The 23821-nt window shown below is 42.9% G+C and overlaps 1 protein-coding gene across 1 annotated transcript in view; it reads right to left on the bottom strand.

Annotated features, from left to right (window-relative positions):
• Positions 1–289: 289 nt before the first annotated feature.
• The window catches only part of LOC139471609 (nonsense-mediated mRNA decay factor SMG8-like), a 32673-nt gene continuing 9141 nt past the window's right edge, over positions 290–23821 (bottom strand). Inside the window, exons 7-23 of the mRNA XM_071253989.1 lie at positions 21101–21266; positions 20386–20474; positions 19179–19312; positions 17577–17773; positions 16397–16536; positions 15675–15762; positions 14525–14680; positions 11863–12003; positions 10560–10782; positions 8698–8829; positions 8191–8232; positions 6288–6452; positions 4193–4333; positions 3342–3463; positions 3061–3119; positions 2055–2234; positions 290–963 (exon numbers count right to left, since the gene is read on the bottom strand). Of these exons, the coding sequence (XP_071110090.1) occupies positions 846–963; positions 2055–2234; positions 3061–3119; positions 3342–3463; positions 4193–4333; positions 6288–6452; positions 8191–8232; positions 8698–8829; positions 10560–10782; positions 11863–12003; positions 14525–14680; positions 15675–15762; positions 16397–16536; positions 17577–17773; positions 19179–19312; positions 20386–20474; positions 21101–21266 (2293 nt within the window). The 3' untranslated portion in view covers positions 290–845. The remainder of the gene's footprint in view (positions 964–2054; positions 2235–3060; positions 3120–3341; positions 3464–4192; positions 4334–6287; positions 6453–8190; positions 8233–8697; positions 8830–10559; positions 10783–11862; positions 12004–14524; positions 14681–15674; positions 15763–16396; positions 16537–17576; positions 17774–19178; positions 19313–20385; positions 20475–21100; positions 21267–23821) is intronic.

The raw sequence follows: 23821 nt of genomic DNA, 5'->3' as shown, positions 1-23821 counted from the left end.
ATATCACGGCGTGTCAGCTTAATGTGGGAGGAAAGCCCCAAGTGATGTAGGTCTCGGACGTATACCACTTCGGTGAAACTCACGAGCACTGGTATGGTGCTGACAAACATAATCGGGGCGAACCGGGATTCGAACCCACAATCATAGGTTTCTGGCGTGCCCAAGGGACGCAACTCTGCACAGCGAATCACAGCGCCTTAGACGACCGGGCCACCTGTGCCCCCCTCATAAATAAAGAATGTGAAGAAAATAAACGCTGTTCTTCAGCTTCTTTTCAGTTGTATTTTGGTAGAAATGTTTCCTCACACTTGTTCTATCATTCAACAAGCAGTCTTTGGGTACAGCTGAGGCGCCCATCTGCCCACAATGAATCCACAAAAGAACAGTGAACCCTCACATATAATGTTTATTTCAATAACAAGCATTCTGACATGAAGACTTGATTGTCATGTCCAACCTCTTATTCTGTCTTGAGAGTTGTAAGGTTTAACAAGAAAACGCAGACATGAAGGCTGTCAGTCATTCAGCTCATAGTTTCGTCTGACATCAATGATTCTGAGTTTCACATACAACAGAATACAATACCAGATGGGCCATTCTAGGCTTAAAACAATATTTCAGTCTGGCAGATCGCTTACAAATCCATAAACAGCACAATATTGTTATAAAAAAAAAAAATCACATCCTTGCCCATTCAAAAACAATAGCCATCAACTCTGAAGACTTGTCTTTTATCTCGACTGTTTCCATGGCAACGAATGGTAGAGATCAGACTCCAAACCACATCCAGGGGCAGCTGGATGTTGACTGACTGAAGAGTTACAGCGGGGGAGATAACTCTACATTCAACCATCTGCTGACACCTCCTTGTACTGGAACAGACCTTTCTTCATGTGACACAGTGAAATCTGCTGGGGGTCAGAGGGCATGCTGTACACGCCATGGTCACCAAGGTACACGTGACTGAGAAAAGTCAAGGACATATTTGTGTATAATAAATCTTGGACAATTGGAACCCAGTTGTGTTGCTCACCATAAACGATTTGAACAGTGACTGTCCCACAGTCTTTTCCTAATAGATCGTGAGTGAGTGAGTGAGTGAGTGAGTATGGTTTTACGCCGCTTCTAGCAATATTCCAGCAATATCACGGCAGAGGACACCAGAAATGGGCTTCACACATTGTACCCATGTTGGGAATTGAACCCAGGTCTTCGGCGTGACGAGCGAACGCACCTAATAGATCCAGAATCTGCATCACACATTATTATGGCAAGGCTATTATAAGATTTCCGATAAGGAACATACAGTAAAGTGAGTAAACTATGTTTATAACGAACACGCTTATAACGAATTTACCGATATAGAAATTTTAGTTATTTTTTAGCCATTTGTTGTATATATGATGTATATATGCTTATAACAAACTACGGTTATTACGAACTAAAGTCAGTGGTCCCTTTGATTCGTTATAACTGTAGTTTACTGTATCATCATTATCAGGAAAACACTATGGAACAGCCCATAGCTAGGAACAGCAGCAAGTCTATAAGAAGCAGGACCCTAATAAGGGAAAGTCTGAGATACCGGTATATCAAATTGCCAACATGTGTCCTCTTAATTGACCAGTTTGTTTTCCCAATTATACAGTTGAGTCTACCCTAAATATTGTCCTGTGAGCCTGTAATACAATACAATACAATACAATACAATACAATACAATACAATACAATACAAACCTGTGTTTTATACAATTACTGAAAACGTCTGTAAAATCAAAATGAAGCCCACTTCTATGATACGTTGACCTGTACCACTGGCAAAGGTACTGTCCAACTTAAGTTGGTCTTGTTTATCAAAACGTCTTCTTTCATGAAGAAAACAAAATTATACATTTTCATAATAATTTTCTGAATATAGCTAATTAACATCCAGATAATTATGATCGCATTTGTCCTCTCATGTTTGGCATACTGATGCTACCCAAGAAATACAATTGATCTTGTTTATATTTAGAAAATAACAACATGATACACAAAACCTATACAAAGGATACGGCAAGCGTAGCACCCAGATCTGTCCAGGGGGTAAAGTCGTGGACTCATCATTGCCGGGGTAGAACAGGGGACTTGACCCTGGCGCTGGCTGGATTTGAGGCTTCAGCTGCACCCTGATTGGTCCGTCTGGCGTCACCACAAATATCCGCATCAGTTGGGCCATGTATCCCTTGGCACTCCTGGAGATCAAGGTACAAGATGTTGGTCTGCCAGTAAATTCTTCTATGGTCAGTGGTTAGTAGGGCTGTTACGATTCACTCGCGTTTCGTTGAATCGAACCGTAACCATTCATGAATTGATTTCGTTATTCATGGCGACTAGAATCGAATATTTATGAATATGCTATCAGGTATATTTACATACCCTGTACCTAAAAATATCCATAACAACATATTATATGCATAGATTTCTTTCAATGACAACACTCTGAAAATATTTAATTTGATAGTATTGTTTTCACTGGTCATTGTCGCATTTGAGCAGATACTAGTACCTGGATAAGTGCAGTATATAAATGTATAATTTATTAATAACTAACAAACCATGTCAAATAAATTATGATGTTATTGTTTCACTGAAAATAATAAATACTACATAAACTGCTGACTTGTTATTGTAATTGTGAATTAATATTCGTATTCATTACCCTATATTCGTGATATGAATCGTATTCGCCTCATAGTGTATTCGTTGCAGCCCTAGTGTTTAGATCATGCTGTGGAGGTTATTCTATACATTACCCACAATAAATGTTGATTTAACAACCAGCCCATGAATATCTGGATCAGAGTATGTCTTCAGCAACCCATGCTTGCCATAGAGTGACTAACGGGATCACGTGGTCGATGAATGTCATCGTATTCCAATGCTCATGATGTCAAACACTGAATTTTCTGGTCCAGACTTGATTATTTACAGACGGCCATTAAATTACAAATGTGTTCAGTAAAATACCATGCTTTGTGGCATGTATGACTGCCTACAGCAAGACAAAGGTTGACTCACCTGCAGTGACAGGGGCAGTACAGAGGCATGTCCATGGTCAGTAGCTTGTTGGCATTGTCCTGAAATGGTCAACATTATTCAGGGATGAGGATCGATATTTTCGCCATCAATTTCCACTAAAATTCTCACCCCTGATAATTATATCCTTTTCAAGATACAAGAATACATACACTGGCTTACAAGGAATCAGATATTTCATAACACTGATACGTTTTCTATTTACAACTGTACAAACATGGCACAAAAACATTTCCGTCGTAAACTTTGGTGTCCATATTCACCTTCACAGTGCTGGTGCTTGAAACTTTTATTATCTTCTCAGGACCGCTGCAGAAGAAACGGTGACCTCGAGGACACTCGTACTCATTACCCAGGAACACCCTCAGAGTGACCTCCCCTACCTCTGTAAGAAAACAGAATAACATCAACCAATTCCACTGCCACATGTTTTTGCAGGTTAAGTTTAATAACCGTGAAGGACTGCAGTCTGTTAAATATTCCACAAACAATCTGATAAATATAACTTGAAATTGACATATATTTATATACTTTCATTTCGCATGATGTTAATGTTTACATCCTGTTGATGTCCACATGATTTCTTGATAGTTTTGACCATAAAAAGACATTAGACTGAACCTAAAACATATGAAGGGCATCATAGTAGTCCAGCGGAATTGTGAAAAAGCATGTTTTTGCGTCATTATGAAGTTTTTTGGTTGATTCATCATCTCTGAGCTATCCTGAACCTGAATCAGCCAGGTGCCAGACTGGCACCATTGAGGAATTTTTTAGATGCGAAAAACAAGATGGCCACCACCGATTTTCGATTATCTTCACTTCTAATGCACTTACAAACACAATTTTGGTGTCTAATACTATGTTTCCATGGCCAAGGAAACCGATAATGATATAGTTTAAAGTGTACAAATAACACAGGTGTCATATTTTCAATATATGTGGTCGAAATCGTATTTCATCGTAACACTGGTGATTGTAGGCACAGGCTATTGGGGTGATGGTAGCCATTAAGATGGCTTGGATGTGTTGAGGTGCTTTCTTATTTTAAGCTGGAAACATGTACGATAGGATAAGAAATAAAAATTCTGTAGAGAAATGTTCATCTCCCTACCCTTGATAGGAAGCCGCCTCTGTCGAGCCTTCTTCCCTGCTGTCTCGCCGACTGTCGGCCATTTTTCCTTCTCGGTGCGGACCGTGATGTCCCAGGGCAGCAGGAAGTTGCTCCCTTGCAGGAAGCCCGGTAGATCCAGACCTAAGGGAAGCGCAGCAGACTTCTTAAAATGTTCAACAGCTTGGCAGTTTACACTATATTCAGCTGCCAAAGTAAATCTGACAGATAGCGCCTTGTCATGTCATCAACACTTGATACAACAGACTTATCTTGTTGGTTATTATTTATCACTGTACTCAGGCATATACCAGCATTATGTGTGTAACTGAGTTCGGACCAGACAAACTAGTGATATATATGATAATATTACCAATCCAGGCCGTTGGGGTAGGATGACAAAGTCCCGAACCTGACCACCTGATCCTCCACGTCGCCTTGTACATGAAGCATTGGCAGCTCAGACTAATTCCAATGCAAGGAGACTCTAAGTTCTACACTTGACCTGAACCAATATTGTCCCCCCCCCTCTCACACAATTCACAAGGATCTAGTTTGGTTGCTTCATGGTTTGTCTTCTTTATGTCGCAGTATGTCCTCGTATCCCAATTGCATGGATTGATGCTAATGATGTCAATCACTGGAGTTAGAATAGGTCTTCAGCAACCCATGCTTGCCATAACAGGCAACTATCAGCGACCCTGACCACCAGATCCTGATTTGATTGATGTATGTCATTGTATCCCAATTACACGGATCGATGCTAATGATATCAATCTGGTCGAGACTCGATTATTTACAGACCACCGTCACATAGCTGGAATATTGCAGAGTGCAGCGTTAAATAACAAAAACAGACGTACATACAAACTTGTTTACATTTGTTGTGACACCTATACCGTAAACAAGGACATATGATACTTGTATTTATCATATAATGGGTAGGTTTCTCGGCAGGATAAAGCCAACGGATAAAAACGATATCCGTTGGGGTCATATGCGGATAGAGATGCAAATATCAAAGGTCAAGTAGGGACTACTTTCAGTGTTTATAAACAAACATTGCTACGCCCTTGTCATTCGGCAATCAAGTCAGAATTAACCATCGGGAATCTGGATAAACTACAGAGATGATGGCTATCATTATCAAAAGAACAGTCTAATATACTGAAAATCAGTGTCTAACTGTGACGTCACTAAGGCATTTTGTAACTTTTAGAAACTTTGGAGATATAAATTTCGAAACAATTTTGCGAGGGCACGAGGCCTAGCCAAGCAGGATCAGTAGCCATATCTGTGCTTGTAGACCTCTGCTCCTTGAAACCTTTTCCACAAATTAAAATAGTTGGATTTGGCCAAAATATGTTTGAATTGATACCTTGTTTCGTTTTGTCGCTGTGTGTACATCTGATTGCACTTCTTAACGTTTTGACAGGACTATGTATTTAGGTCACCAAGGCTCGCTAAATACAATGTTTATTCCTAATACAGGATATTTACCATCCCCAAACACACTCGCATGATAACCTCTATATATCTGTCGCGACAGACGCTTGAATGGGGCCTCCTTGATCAGTTTGCCAGCTGCTGAAGTGAGTTTCCAACTTGCATGAGAGGATGTTGTGTCTTGACTCAGACCACAATATTCCTGACAGATCATCGTGACCTGTAATTAACTGAATCTGGACCAGGCAAACCAGACAGTCATCCAGGTCACACCCTTTCACTACAAGCTTGGGGGAAAGGGGATCCTGATATCCCAACAAGCTGGTTGCTTACTGAGACCAGCTGACCTTTGAAAGGTGAGTGAGTGAGTTGAGTTTAATGCCGCTTTTACCGGTAACAATATTCCAGTTATATCGCGCGTGTCAGCTTAATGTGGGAGGAAAGCCTGAAGTGATGCAGGTCTCAGACGTTTACCACTTCTGTGAAACCCAAGAGCACGGGTATGGTGCTGACAAACCTAGAAACATAATCGGGGCGAACCGGGATTCGAACCCACAATCATAGGTTTCTGGCGTGCCCAAGGGACGCAACTCTGCATGGTGAATCGCGGCGCCTTAGTGCCCCACCTGTGAAAGGAATATGTGCAAGTTACCTTGTGTGTGCATGTACATGCTGGATGGCCCGAGACTACACAGAGACCACGAACAGAACTTGGGCAGGAGTCCGGATGGGGAGTCGGAGTGAATCATCCCCGGCAGATACTCGGTCGTAGAGTGCTGTCTCGTGGCACTGTTACTGATTTTCAGCTCTGTGGCAGCTGCAAGATGTCAAAAATGTTTCAGTACAAAGTCATCACTTGGGAAAAGTATACAGCACTACAGACCTGGTGTAAAGTATACAGCACTACAGACCTGGTGTAAAGTATACAGCACTACAGACCAAGGTGTAAAGTATAAAGCACTACAGACCTAGGTGTAAAGTATACAGCGTTACAGACCAAGGTGTAAAGTATACAGCACTACAGACCAAGGTGTAAAGTATACAGCACTAGAGATCTTGTGTAAAGTATACAGCACTACAGACCAAGGTGTAAAGTATACAGCACTACAGACCAAGGTGTAAAGTATACAGTACAACAGACCAAGGTGTAAAGTATACAGCACAACAGACGAAGGTGTAAAGTATACAGCACTTCAGACCTTGTGTAAAGTACACTGCAATACAGACCAAGGTGTAAAGTATACAGCACTACAGACCAAGGTGTAAAGTATACAGCACTACAGACCTTCCTGTAAAGTATACAGCACTACAGACCTGGTGTAAAGTATACAGAACTACAGACCTTCCTGTAAAGTATACAGCACTACAGACCAAGATGTAAAGTATACAGCACTACAGACCAAGGTGTAAAGTATACAGCACTACAGACCAAGGTGTAAAGTATACAGTACAACAGACCAAGGTGTAAAGTATACAGCACTACAGACCAAGGTGTAAAGTATACAGCACTACAGACCAAGGTGTAAAGTATACAGCACTACAGACCTGGTGTAAAGTATACAGCACTTCAGACCTAGGTGTAAAGTATACAGCACTACAGACCTAGGTGTACAGTATACAGCACTACAGACCAAGGTGTAAAGTATACAGTACAACAGACCAAAGTGTAAAGTATACAGCACTTCAGACCTTGTGTAAAGTATACAGCACTACAGACCTTCCTGTAAAGTATAAAGCACTACAGACCAAGGTGTAAAGTATACAGTACAACAGACCAAGGTGTAAAGTATACAGCACTACAGACCTGGTGTAAAGTATACAGTACAACAGACCAAGGTGTAAAGTATACAGTACAACAGACCAAGGTGTAAAGTATACAGCACTACAGACAAAGGTGTAAAGTATACAGCACTACAGACCTGGTGTAAAGTATACAGCACTACAGACCAAGGTGTAAAGTATACAGCACTACAGACAAAGGTGTAAAGTATACAGCACTACAGACCAAGGTGTAAAGTATACAGCACTGCAGACCTGGTGTAAAGTATACAGCACTAGAGATCTTGTGTAAAGTATACAGCATTACAGACCTGGTGTAAAGTATACAGCACTACAGACCTGGTGTAAAGTATACAGCACTACAGACCTGGTGTAAAGTATACAGCACTACAGACCAAGGTGTAAAGTATACAGAACTAAAGACCAAGGTGTAAAGTATACAGCACTACAGACCAAGGTGTAAAGTATACAACACTACAGACCAAGGTGTAAAGTATACAACACTACAGACCAAGGTGTAAAGTATACAGCACTACAGACCTAAGTGTAAAGTATACAGCACTAGAGATCTTGTGTAAAGAAAACAGCACTAAAGACCTGGTGTAAAGTATACAACACTACAGACCAAGGTGTAAAGTATACAACACTACAGACCTGGTGTAAAGTATATAGCACTACAGACCTGGTGTAAAGTATACAGCACTAGAGATCTTGTGTAAAGAAAACAGCACTAAAGACCTGGTGTAAAGTTATCTCGCTACAAAACTATAGCTCACCTGGATGCACCTGTTCTGGTTCCGCAGTTTCAGTGTCATGGCCTAGGTGTAAAATATATCTTGCTACAGACCTAGGTGTAAAGTACATATCGCTACAGACCTAGGTGTAAATTTATATCTTGCTACAGACCTTGGTGTAAAGTATATATTCCTATGGACCTAGGTGTAAAATATATATTGCTTCAGATGTAAGAGTAAATTATATATCGCTACAGACCTAGGTGTAAAATATATATCGCTTCAGATGTAAGTGTAAATTATATATCGCTACAGACCTATGTGTATAATATATATCGCATCAAGTGTAAGTGTAAAGTATATATTGTCACAGACCTAGGTGTAAAGTTTATCTTGCTACAGAAGTATATTAGACCTGGATCCTGCACCTGCTCTGGTAGTCTGTGTGTGATGGCTTAGGTGTAAAATATATCTCGCTACAAACCTAGGTGTAAATATATCTCACTACAGATCTAGGCATCAAGTATATCTCGCTGCAGTATAGCTCACCTGGATGCTGCTGCACCTGCTCTGGCTCGGACGTCTCCGTTTGGTGGCCAGGGTCAGCCTGCTGACTGTTTTCTGGGTTCAGACTCGACTCACTCCGATGACCGTATGTGAGGTCACTTCCCCCAGACTGACCTGCACAGGACACAACTCATTGTTTACGTGTTTCTTTTAATTACTTTGTTTACAGATCTGCAAACGAAAAACTCATAAATTGTGGACAAAAATACATTATCTTTCAGTCAACTAATAAAAGTAATTTAACAAACATCAAAGTAGGTCAATAGAAGGGGAGTAATCCTATGATCTGTTTAAAAACAAATTATTTCATTCTGGCTCCTTTATCATTGTTTCTTGCAGCCAATAAACAATACTTGTGTAAGACTTTAGAATTATTTATTTCTTAAATTAGGCTTAAAAAAATACAAGAATTGGTTCTCAGGCAATGGTTTTTAAAAATATAGTGCGGGTGGGCGGTGTCTTTTTGGGGGGTTGGGGGTAGTAACTAATAAACAGTTGTGTAATCAATAAAACAGTTGTGTACAATCAACCTGGGAGAGGGCCTCCCTACATAAAAGAATCCCTTGATCAGTAAAATACTAGAATACAAGGTGGACTTTTTTATATATTTAAAATAAAAATTGAAATATAAACAAAATTGGCGAACTTTATGATGATGCGGGCGGTGCCTGAGAACCAAGACTTATTTTCTTTAGCCTTATATTCTTATTCTCCACTCCCTTTGTTGTCCAGTGTGGACTGTCTCATCACTGTGCTGTGGGGAAATGTAGACGCCATCTCGGTAAAGGTTGGTGCACTAGAGGCTCAATGGTCAACAGAACTACAAATACTGTGGTACCAAACATGACAAGTTAATACCAGATTGAAGCAGGCTAACAAGAATTCACAGACGTGGAAAGTGTTCTCAAGAAAACGGGTGTCACTTTTCAAAACATCTTGATGATGAAGACATTGAAACTAAAATAACAACTTCTCTCTTGTTTGTAACGGCATTTCAGGGCAACTTCTTGCCACTTCATCGCCTGATGAAGGAGCAACAAGTAGCCCTTTAACATTGCAAGAAACAAAAAGGAGGTTGATATCCAGATAAAAGATTCAAGTTCCATGTTCTTCCAACTCCTAAATGGCTACTAAAACTCCTTGATGATGATTACTTTTCGTCACTAATATTTCCCTAGTGGATCATATTGGATTTGTCTTCCATATGCCTCTTTTACTTGGTAAAATAACTTGTTTTGACGTTTTGGCTTGGCACTAATGTTACCTCGCCTGTGGGGTGAATTCTGAGTCAAAAGCCTCAATTAATGTTTGGAGGTAAGCTAAATTGACATAGGTCTAAGAATTTTTACCATCTTGGTGAAACCAACAAGCACAGGCATTATGATGATGGATCAAGGATTATTATCAGGGCAAATATGGAGTGAAAACATCAGGGTAACATGGTACAAAGCGATCTTAGCGCTAAGGTGATCATAACTCCCATACCTTAAACATAGACTTATGACAGTCGTAGGGGGCATGGGTGGCCCAGTCGTCTAAGGCGCTACGATTCGTTGTGCAGAGTTGCGTCCCTTAGGCACGCCAGAAACCTATGATTGAGGGTTCGAATCCCGGTTCACCCTGATTATGTGTCTAGGTATGTCAGCACCATACCCGTGCTTGTGGGTTTCACCGAAGTGGTAAATGCCTGAGACCTGCATCACTTCAGGCTTTTCTCCCACGATATAACTGGAATACTGTTAAAAGCGGCATTTAACCCAACTCACTGACAGTCATAGTGCTAAGGTTATTTTGCACAATGGCACCCTGGTCATATCAAGGCGCCCATATTTGAAATCACCTACCTAAACTGAGAGCGAGACTGAGGTTAGTGAGACCGGATCCTGTCCCCTCCGACTTGAGACTGTCCCTCAGCCCTGTCTTCAGGTGAGGTGCCTTGGCCACCACAGGGGTCACCTGACCTGCTCGGACCTCGCTCGTGCTGGGTTTGAACACTGGAAAGTCCATGTGCTCCAGTTTGCTGCAACATGTTTCCTCCAAGGCTTTGTAAAACTCATAGTTGGCGTACTGGAAACACAGAAATCAAAGCAGGGTGAGTGGTTGGTCGGTTGGTTTGTTGTTTAACGCCGCACTCAGCAATATTCAAGCTATATGACAGCGGTCTGTAAATAATCGAGTCTGGACCAGACAATCCAGTGATTAATATCATGAACATCGATCCATGCAATTGGGATCAATGACATGTCTCAACCAAGTCAGCGAGCCTGACCACCCGATCCCGTTAGTCGCCTTTTACGACAAGCATAGTCGCCTTTTTCGGCAAGTATTAGTTGCTGAAGACGTATTCTACCCCGGAATCTTCATGGGTCGCAGGGTGAGTGAGTGATATGTAGAGGTTTTCATGCGTTTTTCATGTGATTTTGGAGAATGCATCAGGAACAAACATTGTATTTTGCAAGCTTTAGCTTCCAAACACAGGATATCTTCCATGCCTAAACACTAAAGCATGATAGCCTCTCTATATTTTTAAACTTTCGTCAAAAAGCTTTTCTCACAAAACAGTGACATGGCAAGTTTTCCTGGAATCTGCACATCTCTATATTACTTTACATGGTCAGTGATGAGCTTGTTGGACAGTGACGCCAGTCAATATAGTTCCAACTGAAATCTGCTCTTAGACAGTCGCGTAAGTACATATAGACAAAACGACAATTGTTGACACAAATAAATTCTACTTTCTCGAACAGTGATTGACTTTCGTCACAATCCATCGGTCAGCTAGATTGTGGAATTTTCTTTATCAGAGGGAAGTAATTCTTGTCTGAGACGTCATCTTTCCTTAAGAGTCTGTTGCCTGGCCTTTCCTAATGTTACTGAATACATTACCCATACGGGACAAAATGTAACAAGGTGAGGCAAGATATAAAGTTATAATGTGTTTCAGGAAATCAAGTGAGGGTGTCCACAGCGGATTGCTTTTCCGGCTTAGTTTTAATCTATTCAATCCATTTGGTCGCTTCTTACAACTGGTAAAGGTTGCTTGGGACAATTCAGGAACAAAGATTCACTGTGATAAAATGTACCATCAGTGAAAACGAAACCTCTCCTGTTGAAATGTCAATATTAAGTTGTAAAGGACAATGTTACCATGTGATCAAACGGGTCGTCCTTGTCTGCCTGAGTCTGGCCACAGTTACAGGCTGCCTTGGACTTGAGCTGGCTGGAGTGACTGGACACAGGGAGGACATTGTTGGCATCAGTCTCCTCCTCTGTCAGCAGCCGGTGCAGCTACAACATGGAGGACTCAGCTACAACATGGAGGACTCATAGCTACAACATGGAGGACTCAGCTACAACATGGAGGACTCAGCTACAACATGGAGGACTCAGCTACAACATGGAGGACTCATAGCTACAACATGGAGAACTCAGCTACAACATGGAGGACTCATAGCTACAACATGGATGACTCATAGCTACAACATGGAGGACTCAGCTACAACATGGAGGACTCAGCTACAACATGGAGGACTCAGCTACATGGAGGACTCAGCTACAACATGGAGAACTCATAGCTACAACATGGAGGACTCAGCTACAACATGGAGGACTCATAGCTACAACATGGAGAACTCATAGCTACAACATGGAGAACTCATAGCTACAACATGGAGGACTCATAGCTACAACATGGAGAACTCATAGCTACAACATGGAGGACTCAGCTACAACATGGAGGACTCAGCTACAACATGGAGGACTCATAGCTACAACATGGAGAAATCATAGCTACAACATGGAGGACTCATAGCTACAACATGGAGGACTCAGCTACAACATGGAGAACTTATAGCTACAACATGGAGGACTCATAGCTACAACATGGAGGACTCAGCTACAACATGGAGGACTCAGCTACAACATGGAGGACTCATAGCTACAACATGGAGAACTCATAGCTACAACATGGATGACTCATAGCTACAACATGGAGGACTCATAGCTACAACATGGAGAACTCATAGCTACAACATGGAGGACTCATAGCTACAACATGGAGGACTCAGCTACAACATGGAGAACTTATAGCTACAACATGGAGGACTCATAGCTACAACATAGAGGATTTCATAGCTACAACATGGAGGACTCATAGCTACAACATGGAGGATTTCATAGCTACAACATGGAGGACTCATAGCTACAACATGGAGGACTCATAGCTACAACATGGAGGACTCATAGCTACAACATGGAGGACTCATAGCTACAGCATGGAGGACTCAGCTACGACATGGAGGACTCATAGCTACAGCATGGAGGACTCATAGCTACAGCATGGAGGACTCATAGCTACAACATGGAGGACTCATAGCTACAACATGGAGGACTCATAGCTACAACATGGAGGACTCATAGCTACAACATGGAGGACTCACAGCTACAACATGGAGGACTCATAGCTACAACATGGAGGACTCATAGCTAGAACATGGAGGACTCATGGCTACAATATGGAGGACTCGGCTACATCGTGGAGGACTCATAGCTACAACATGGAGGACTCCGCTACAACATGGAGGACTCATAGCTACAACATGGAGGACTCAGCTACAACATGGAGGCTTCTTAGCTACAACATGGAGAATTTCTTAGCTACAATATGGAGGACTCATAGCTACAACATGGAGGACTCATAGCTACAACATGGAGGACTCATTTCTACAACATGGAGGATTTCTTAGCTACAACATGGAGGACTCATAGCTACAACATGGAGGATCTCATAGCTACAACATGGAGGACTCATAGCTACAACATAGAGGACTCATAGCTACAACATGGAGGACTCATAGCTACAACATGGAGGACTCAGCTACAACATCGAGGATCTCATAGCTACAACACGAGAGTTCATACACAGGTTGCTGTTGAGACTGACTTACAGGATTCATACACAGGTTGCCGGTGAGACTGACTTGCAGGGTTCATACACAGGTTGCCGGTGAGACTGACTTACAGGGTTCATACACAGGTTGCCGGTGAGACTTACAGGGTTCATACACAGGTTGCCGGTGAGACTTACAGGGTTCATACACAGGTTGCCGGTGAGACTTACAGGGTTCATACACAGGTTGCCGGTGAGACTTACAGGGTTTATACACAGGTTGCCGGTGAGACTTACAGGGTTCATACACAGGTTGCCGGTGAGACTTACAGGGTTCATATACAGGTTGCCGGTGAGACTGACTTACAGGGTTCATACACAGGTTGCCGGTGAGACTTACAGGGTTCATACACAGGTTGCCGGTGAGACTGACTTACAGGGTTCATACACAGGTTGCCGGTGAGACTTACAGGGTTCATACACAGGTTGCTGGTGAGACTTACAGGGTTCATACACAGGTTGCTGGTGAGACTGACTTAGTAGGGTTCATACACAGTTTGCCGGTGAGACTGACTTACAGGGTTCATACACAGGTTGCCGGTGAGACTTACAGGGTTCATACACAGGTTGCCGGTGAGACTTACAGGGTTCATACACAGGTTGCCGGAGAGACTTACAGGGTTCACACACAGGTTGCTGGTGAGACTGACTTAGTAGGGTTCATACACAGGTTGCCGGTGAGACTGACTTACAGGGTTCATACACAGGTTGCCGGTGAGACTTACAGGGTTCATACACAGGTTGCCGGTGAGACTTACAGGGTTCATACACAGGTTGCCGGAGAGACTTACAGGGTTCACACACAGGTTGCTGGTGAGACTGACAGGGTTCATACACAGGTTGCTGGTGAGACTGACTTACAGGGTTCATACACAGGTTGCCGGTGAGACTGACAGCCTCACACTGCTGGTGTCCTGACTTCCACCAGGTCTCGCATGCCTCCTCCAGCTGCACCATGTACTTGTCAAACGCAGGACCTCGCGCAAACTGGGCGAACACGCGCTTCGCTTGAGCTAGCTGGAATAACAAGTTAAATGAAGACAAATTCAAATGGATTAATACAAACACACAGGTTTGTCCTTAGACACTGTCTTCAGCAGCCCATGCTTGCCGCAAAAGGCGACTATGCTTGTCGTAAGAGGCCACTAACTTGGTTGATGCATGTCATCAGTCTCAATTGCAAGGATTGATGCTCATGATGTCAATCACTGGATTGTCTGGTCCAGACTCGATTATTTACAGACTGCCGTCAAATAGCTGGAACATTGCTGCATTAAACAACATACAAACAAACCATGAACGAAGGGGCCATGTTACAAATTATGCAAAACAATTATCAACTACAGCTATGACTCAGTTTACTCACATGGTTGAGTTTCTAGGCGATCCTGGCAAACGTCTAATACAGTGTCAAATTCTCATGTATCGTATAGTGATCCATATTGTGTACTGTACAGAATGGTAGATGCAAGGTATCACTAACCAGACTATTATGTTTAGCTGATGACACTGTGATGATATTCTGATGACACTGTCATATTTAGATGTGATTGTGATAATATTCTGATAATGTTATCACCGCTTTGTAAAACAGTGAACTGTGCAAATTGGTAAAAAGCAACAGAAAAAAATTACATTGTTATGCTTTTCAGATGACATGGTGATATTCTGACAACATTTTGATGATATAAGTGATGACATTGTGACAATATTCTGTTATATTCTGCTGGCACGCTGATGACATTCTGATGAAATAGTGATGACATTATGATAGTTTGAAAATATTCTAATGGGTGATATTTTGAAGGTATTCTGATAACACTGTGATGGTATTCTGATGATATTGTAATGACATTGTGATATTTCGATGATATTCTGATCGTCACATTCTGATACTGTCATAATACTCTCATGATTTTGTCAAGAAAATTTTATGATATTCTCATGATGATTTTGCAGATAGTCTGATGGTTTCCGATTACATTCTCACACCATGATATTGGCCACTCACCTTAGACAGATGGTAGGTGGTGATGTAGTGTTGAGGCAAGTCTTGTTGGTAGGCACTCTCAGCTAGTGGCAAGATCTTGGAGCATCGGCTACAGGAGACAGAACAAAAATGGTTCACACTGTCAAAGTAAGCTCCCCTTATCATTTTTTCATAGAAACAGTATGGTAATACTTCATTTGAAAAAAATATTTCTTAAATAAAAATCTTAATCTTTGAGTGGCATTAAAAGATCTCAAACAAAGTATTGTTTATAACAGTGTTAGAATCAACACTAAAACACTGCTAGCACTGTAACAAAAAAGTTGAGCATTCATGCCATTTTGTGATTCATATATACTACTCAAAAGCAGTTAAAGAACACCCATTTGTATATGACTATAGTTAATCTGTCATGGCTGGTTGGTCTTGCAACACACAGCCTTCCAATTGTGGGTGTTCCTTAACTTGTTTTGAGTAGTATTATTTATCTGAAAGATCCCATTAACACTATAACCGTCTCCGTAGTTTAGTGGATAAAGTGTCTGCCCCGAGGGCGGACAGTCTGTGGTTTTGTCCTCTGGCCTCATCATACGAAAAGAGGTTAAAAGATAGTATATAATCTTGAATGCCATGTTAAACCCGATGTCACCTCACCATTAACACTGTATATTTCTTAGGATGAGCACATGATGTTGTCCCAGTGTGCGTGATTTGGTATTAAAACTCTATTAAAGATGTCTTACTTTTCTGAGAACCTGACGTCTGTCTCCAGCAGGGATCTGAGTGTGGTGAGGTGGGTTGACACCTTCCCTTCAGGGGAGTCCGAGAAGAAGAATTTGTATAGCCGAATAGCCACAGCAAACCATGTCTCACTGCTGGCCATCTGCAAGAAGAAACACAGTGTGCATCTCATGCTCGTGAACCTGATGCTATATCACTTTTCAGTCAGCAATGTTCCACCTGTATTACAATAGCCTGCTAATAATGTAGTTGGGACATGCCTGCCAGTGGTTGATAGCAACAGATGAGGTCTGGAATCCTCATGAGGGACAAGCATGGATACTGGGGACCTACTCCACCCTGGAATCACCATCAGTGACAAGCATGGGTACTGGGGACCGACTCTACCCTGGAATCACCATGAGAGACAAGCACAGGTACTGGGGACCTACTCTACCCTGGAATCACCATCAGTGACAAGCATGGGTACTGGGGACCTTCTCTACCCTGGAATCACCATCAGTGACAAGCATGGGTACTGGGGACCTACTCCACCCTGGAATCACCATCAGTGACAAGCACAGGTACTGGGGACCTACTCCACCCTGGAATCACCATCAGTGACAAGCATGGGTACTGGGGACCTACTCCACCCTGGAATCACCATCAGTGACAAGCACAGGTACTGGGGACCTACTCTACCCTGGAATCACCATCAGTGACAAGCATGGGTACTGGGGACCTACTCCACCCTGGAATCACCATCAGTGACAAGCACAGGTACTGGGGACCTACTCTACCCTGGAATCACCATCAGTGACAAGCATGGGTACTGGGGACCTTCTCTACCCTGGAATCACCATGACTGACAAGTACAGGTACTGGGGACCTACTCCACCCTGGAATCACCATCAGTGACAAGCATGGGTACTGGGGACCTACTCCACCCTGGAATCACCATGACTGACAAGCACAGGTACTGGGGACCTACTCTACCCTGGAATCACCATCAGTGACAAGCGTGGGTATTTAGGACTTATTCTACCCTGGAATCACCATGAGTGACAAGCATGGGTACTGGGGACCTACTCCAACCTGGAATCACCATGAGTGACAAGTATGGGTATTTAGGACTTATTCTACTCTGGAATCACCATGAGTGACAAGTATGGGTAGAATACTAAAAAAGACACATTCATTCACCTCAAACACGGCAGGGACTGGGTTTCTACCGACATTGTCATCAAAGCCCTTGGTGAAAGCCTGGTCTATGTGCTGCCAAAGGAACTCCTTGAAGCTGTTCTCTGGTCGACTGAACATTGTCACCGTGGTCCTCAGTGTGTCCCCAGATGCCTGGTTTGTGCGTCGATTGGTCGCATAGCTGCGACTACGTGGCGACTCTGTGATATGAACCAGATGTGTTATCATAGTAATATATAATCTGATCATCTGATCAGAAATAGATACAATCTAACATATTTTAATTATCTTCATCTTCGCCTCCAGGAACAATAAACAAGTCAAGCAAGTTTGCCTTGTAGGTTACAGGTATCATAATCAGGCTAGGTACAATTCTCATTTAAATCATGTGATAAACCCCCATATGATACCACTCTGAGAAGACCTCCAGAGGGGGTCACATTAGGTGAACCGAGAGCAAACTTTGACCGCAAAAATGAAAGTAGGGTGGATTCTCCAGCCAATTGGATGTTAGCTTTCTAAAATGATTCAGCTACAGAAATTTTTTAATTTCTTCATGCAGAGAGGTATCCTATCACAGTAAAATATTCTGATCTTAATGAGACTGTGCGTTGCTAAAGCAGACTTTCAAGAAGTCTATCATAACTGAATCCTGAAAATCATAATTTTCATTTCTGGTTTTAAGACAGAAACATAATCGGGGCTAACCGGGATTCGAACCCACAATCATAGGTTTCTGGCGTGCCCAAGGGACGCAACTCTGCACAGCGAATTGCGGTGCCTTAGATGACTAGGCCCATGACAGGAAAGAATATGAGGTAGTACAGGAGAGGTGGATAACTCCGGGGAATCGGGGCATGGGCGGTACTCTGTTTTAACCGTCTCTCTGTTCCAGTACTATCTGTTTGTTAAGGTAGGGAAGCTAAAGCACTGTGAAGCATCAGGTAAGGTAAAAAAAACAAGTATTTGTCACAAAGTGACGAAATGTATACACACCATAGTACCAAATATGAAGACAATCCAGCGATTAGTTATTGAGATATCGCGGCAACACCGTTTTCCAACTCCAAAAGCAGATTTGCCTGCTGTGACCTTGAAAATGGGGTCAAGGTCAACAAAAGTGACTGGTGTCTGCGGAGTCTGTATATACACCATAGTTCCAAATATGAAGGCAATCCAGTGTTTAGTTCTTGAGATATCGCGGCAACAAACAGGTGGGACGTACGGACAGATGTACGGACGTACGGACGGTCGTGAATACTATATCCCCCGCTTTGCACTTTCGCGTGGCGGGGGACAATTAAGATGTTATTTTTTAGTAAATTCTGAGAAATCGGGTGATGCAGGCTTTGGTCTGATAATCGGCCTCTGAGCAGATCTAGATAAAACCCCGTCATGTAACGTCCAAACACGTGTGTACAAGCTACTACAACTTATCATCATGTCTCAGTCTATTGGTAATACACGTAGTGGGAGTCAAATGGAGATCACAATATCTGAGACATGTTTCTACTTTCAAGTTTACGCCATTCACACATATGTGGAGTCAGCTATGAAACTGGTAAACCTGAGAATAAAATTAACATTCCTGATCTCCATCTTTACCTGAATCTTTGGCAACAGCCGAGTTGATGCGGAGGTTCTGTAGGAACACGGTGATGGGGTCAGTGGCTTCATTCGGTCGACTGTTGACGTACACAAACTCCTGGTTGGCGGGCACAGCAAACAGTGAGTTGTTGCTGCACAGACAATTCAACAGCAATACAACAGCAATATCAGGTGATACATTATGTGATTGTGTACCAATTTAAGTTCAGACATGACACCAGCAGACATGGCACCAGCAGACATGGCACCAGCAGACATAGTACTGGCAGACATAGTACCAGCAGACATGGCACCAGCAGACATGGCACCAGCAGACATGCCAGAAGATTTGGCACCGGCAGACATAGTACCAGCAGACACAGTACCAGCAGACATGGTACCAGCAGACATGGTACCAGCAGACATGGCACCAGCAGACATGGTACCAGCAGAAATGGCACCAGCAGACATGGTACCAGCAGACATGGCACCAGCAGACATGGTACCAGCAGACATGGCACCAGCAGACATGGCACCAGCAGACATGGTACCAGCAGACATGGCACCAGCAGACATGGTACCAGCAGACATGGTACCAGCAGACATGGCACCAGCAGACATGGTACCAGCAGACATGGCACCAGCAGATATGGTACCAGCAGAAATGGCACCAGCAGACATGGCACCAGCAGACATAGTACCAGCAGACATGGTACCAGCAGAAATGGCACCAGCAGACATGCCTGAAGATATGGCACTGGCAGACATGGCACCAGCAGACATGATGCCAACAGATGTGGCATCGGCAGACATGGCACCTGCAGATGTGGCACCGGCAGACATGGCACCAGCAGACATGATGCCAACAGATGTGGCATCTGCAGACATGGTACCAGCAGATGTAGCACCAGCAGACATGGCACCAGCAGACATGATGTAGGCAGACATAATAAAGCACCACACATAAGAGCACAAGAAAATGAAATGCAGAAATATTTGGTGCCTTTGCCTGCGGTAACATATTCTCAGATTAATCAATTTGTTGTATTTCAAAGGACATAATATTTACTGTTCCAAAGTCTTCCAAAATATTGATAAAAAGCATTTGGATGGGGCATAGGAATATCAGACAAATTAAGAATATACAGCACTCAGTTCTAAAGACAATACAAGCCACTATTCAAACTCGTAACCTTTCAAAACTGAAGCATCCCCAAGTATTTACCTGATATTTGTAATGATTCTCGACTTTCTCAATATTCTGTAGATCTGGTCTTCAATATTGTGCACAAGTCTCTTAAGTGGTGGATTTTTCTGTGAAATGAAAAACAAACAAATATTCCATTATCATTTAAACAATACATCTGCCTTAATCATGCTATGTAGTGACATGGGTTCATGTAATGAGGTTGTCCTGCATGACAAAGATGAAGACGTATAGCAAGTAAAGACTAATTTTGTCCAATGATAAACTTCTATCACTGAGTGACCTGAGACCACCGATATTTGCCCGCCTCCGTGGTCTAGTGGTAGAGCGTCCGCCCGGAGGGCGGAAGGTCCGGGGTTCGATCCCCGACCGCGTCATACCAAAAGACGTTAAAAGATACTTGTTGTTACCCTGTTACCCTGTCTGGCGCTCGGCATTAAGGGGATAAAACAAGGACTGGTCGGCTCGGAGTCAGTATACTGTGTCTGAGTGGGGTATTCATGTTAAACTGCAGCATGGTATCTCAGTGGGCTAGCACTATAAATCTGCATCAGTCCGGACAAGTACAAGCAGCCACACACATGTGCATGCACATCACTATATAAGTGCAATAATCTTGGACGCTGTGTTAAACCCCATTTCACCTCAGCTCACCACTGATATTAATGAATGTATATTCATTTGCTTTTTGTCAACTACCTAAAAGGAATAAATGTTAATAATGTCACTGTACCAAAGCCCTGGGTTTTCCTGTGTCGATGTCATCAGGGGCCATCTCAAAAGTCGGTGTGTCAAAATAAAACAGCAGGCGGGGCGAACAAGGTCGAGCTCCTAGCAACCAGTCCTTAGATATGGACAGTCCTTGAAGTGTTTCTGTCATGAAGGTCTGCAGCTTCATTCTGAACACAAAACATAACTGAAAGAGTGAGTGAGTTGGGTTTTACGCCGCTTTTAACAGTATTCCAGTTATATCACAGCGTGTCAGCTTTTTGTAGGAGAAAAGCTCGAAGTGATGCAGGCCTCAGACGTTTACCACTTCTGTGAAACTTACGAGCACGGGTATGGTGCTGACAAACCAAGAAACATAACTGGGGCGAACCGGGATTCGAACCCACAATCATAGGTTTCCTGCATGCCCAAGGGACGCAACTCTGCACAGCGAATCGTGGCGCCTTAGACAACTGGGCCACCCGTGCCCCCTAACTGATAGAAAACTCAATACATACTCGCTTGTGACTGAGTCAGTCAGTGAGTGTGGCCAACGACCCCCATGATCACGAATTATATGAATTATTTGTCAAGGACACAAGCCATAATCCTGATTATGAGTGCATTTGGCTCCGAAACTCACACCCGTTATGGTCGTAGCTCAATAGTTTCTGGATCGATGTTAAGTGCTTTAAGGATGTGAAACACTTACAAAGAAAAGAAAAGACATGGAGTTAATTCAAATCATTGAATTTTCTTATGATAATATTCAGGAAGGATTTCTTAAAACAAGAAATTCATTCAGGCGGGAAAATTGGTCGAATTTGATGCAATAATATTATTATAATATTTAGTAGGAAGGTAACTTTCTGCAAATCTCATTAAACTCAGATCTTAGTTCTCGCTATCGCTAAACAAAGATCTGATTACAGGCCAAATCAGAACGACCTTTCGCGAACTTTGACCGACCAATGAAATGACTGACATTTGCCAATCAGAAAGCTGCTTTCTCGAGCTTTACAGCACTACTTTCAATCTGGCTACTTCCATCCAGACTGCGCTTTGATAAATATCAACTAACTAAAACTGAAAACTGAACAAAAGAACATTCAGGAATGTCAGTAGATGGCCTAGATTGCATGGCAGTACTTCCCACTGGCTATGTAAAGTCACTTCCGTTCAAATGTTCATCCCACTGAGAGATAGACGATGATGTTGTCAGTCGTACAGACAGCAACTGTCATTTGAATTACCCCCCCAAAATTGAGGTTTCATGAGTGGAAAACACATTCCAACTGTCACTTTCCTAATCTGGTAAGTGACGATCTGATTGGTTGGATGAAATGTCGTTCTGACATGACCAATTATGTCCTTTGTTTAGTGGTAGCGAGAACTAAGATCTGATTTTAATGAGATTGACTTTGAACCTGCTGGAGATGAGACACACACTGAATACAGACTGCTGGGATTTACCTGAGTCCCCCATTCTAAATTTGTATTGTATTTAGGATGCAATTATTTTTGTCTGGTAAAACTCACTAGAGCCGTGTATTCCCCAATTTCTCTATACAATCTTTTTGTTTGTTTCAATCCAGTGACCAACATCATGAGCATCGATCTATGCAACTGGTATATGATGACATGCATCAATCAAATCAGAAAGTCTGACCAACTGAACCCGTTAGTTGGCTCTTACAGCATGCATGGGTTGCTGAAGACTTATTCTCTACCCGGACCTTCACCTATACAATCCTTTGACACACAGCGACAAACAACAACACGCAGCAACACTCAGCAAACACACAGCAAAACATAGCAACACACAGCAACACGCAGCAAACACACGGCAACACAGCAACATGCAGCAACACACAGCAAACACACAGCAACACATAGCAACACACAGCAACATGCAGCAACACACTGCAACACAGCAACATGCAGCAAACACACAGCAACACACAACACACAGCAACACACAGCAACACACAACAACACACAGCAACACACAGCAACACTCAACAACACACAGCAACACTCAGCAAACACACAGCAACACAGAGTAACACACAGCAACATGCAGCAACACACTGCAACACTCAGCAAAACACAGCAACACACAGCAAACACACAGCAAACACACAGCAACATGCAGCAAACACACAGCAAACACACAGCAACACTCAGCAAACACACAGCAACACGCAGCGACACACAGCAACACTCATCAAACACACATCAAACACACAGAAACACACAGCAACATGCAGCAACACACAGCAACACTCAGCAAACACACAGCAACACTCAGCAACACACAGCAAACACACAGCAACACGCAGCGACACACAGCAACACTCAGCAAACACACAGCAACACTCAGCAACACACAGCAAACACACAGCAACACGCAGCGACACACAGCAACACTCAGCAAACACACAGCGACACAGCAACACACAGCAACACACAGCAAACACACAGCAACACGCAGCGACACACAGCAACACACAGCAACACGCAGCAACACACAGCAAACACACAGCAACACTCAGCAACACACAGCAAACACACAGCAACACGCAGCAACACTCAGCAAACACACAGCAACACGCAGCGACACGCAGCGACACGCAGCAACACAGCAACACGCACAGCATCCAGACTCCTGAACAGCTTCACATAGCAACACACAGCAAACACACAGCAACACTCATCAAACACAGCAACACACAGCAACACGCAC

Source organism: Haliotis cracherodii, unplaced genomic scaffold, assembly GCF_022045235.1.
Source record: "Haliotis cracherodii isolate W230 unplaced genomic scaffold, xgHalCrac1.p SCAF_23, whole genome shotgun sequence".
Lineage (NCBI taxonomy): Eukaryota > Metazoa > Mollusca > Gastropoda > Lepetellida > Haliotidae > Haliotis > Haliotis cracherodii.
Note: the sequence above shows the minus strand (reverse complement) of the source record. Positions and strands in the feature narration are given on the sequence as shown.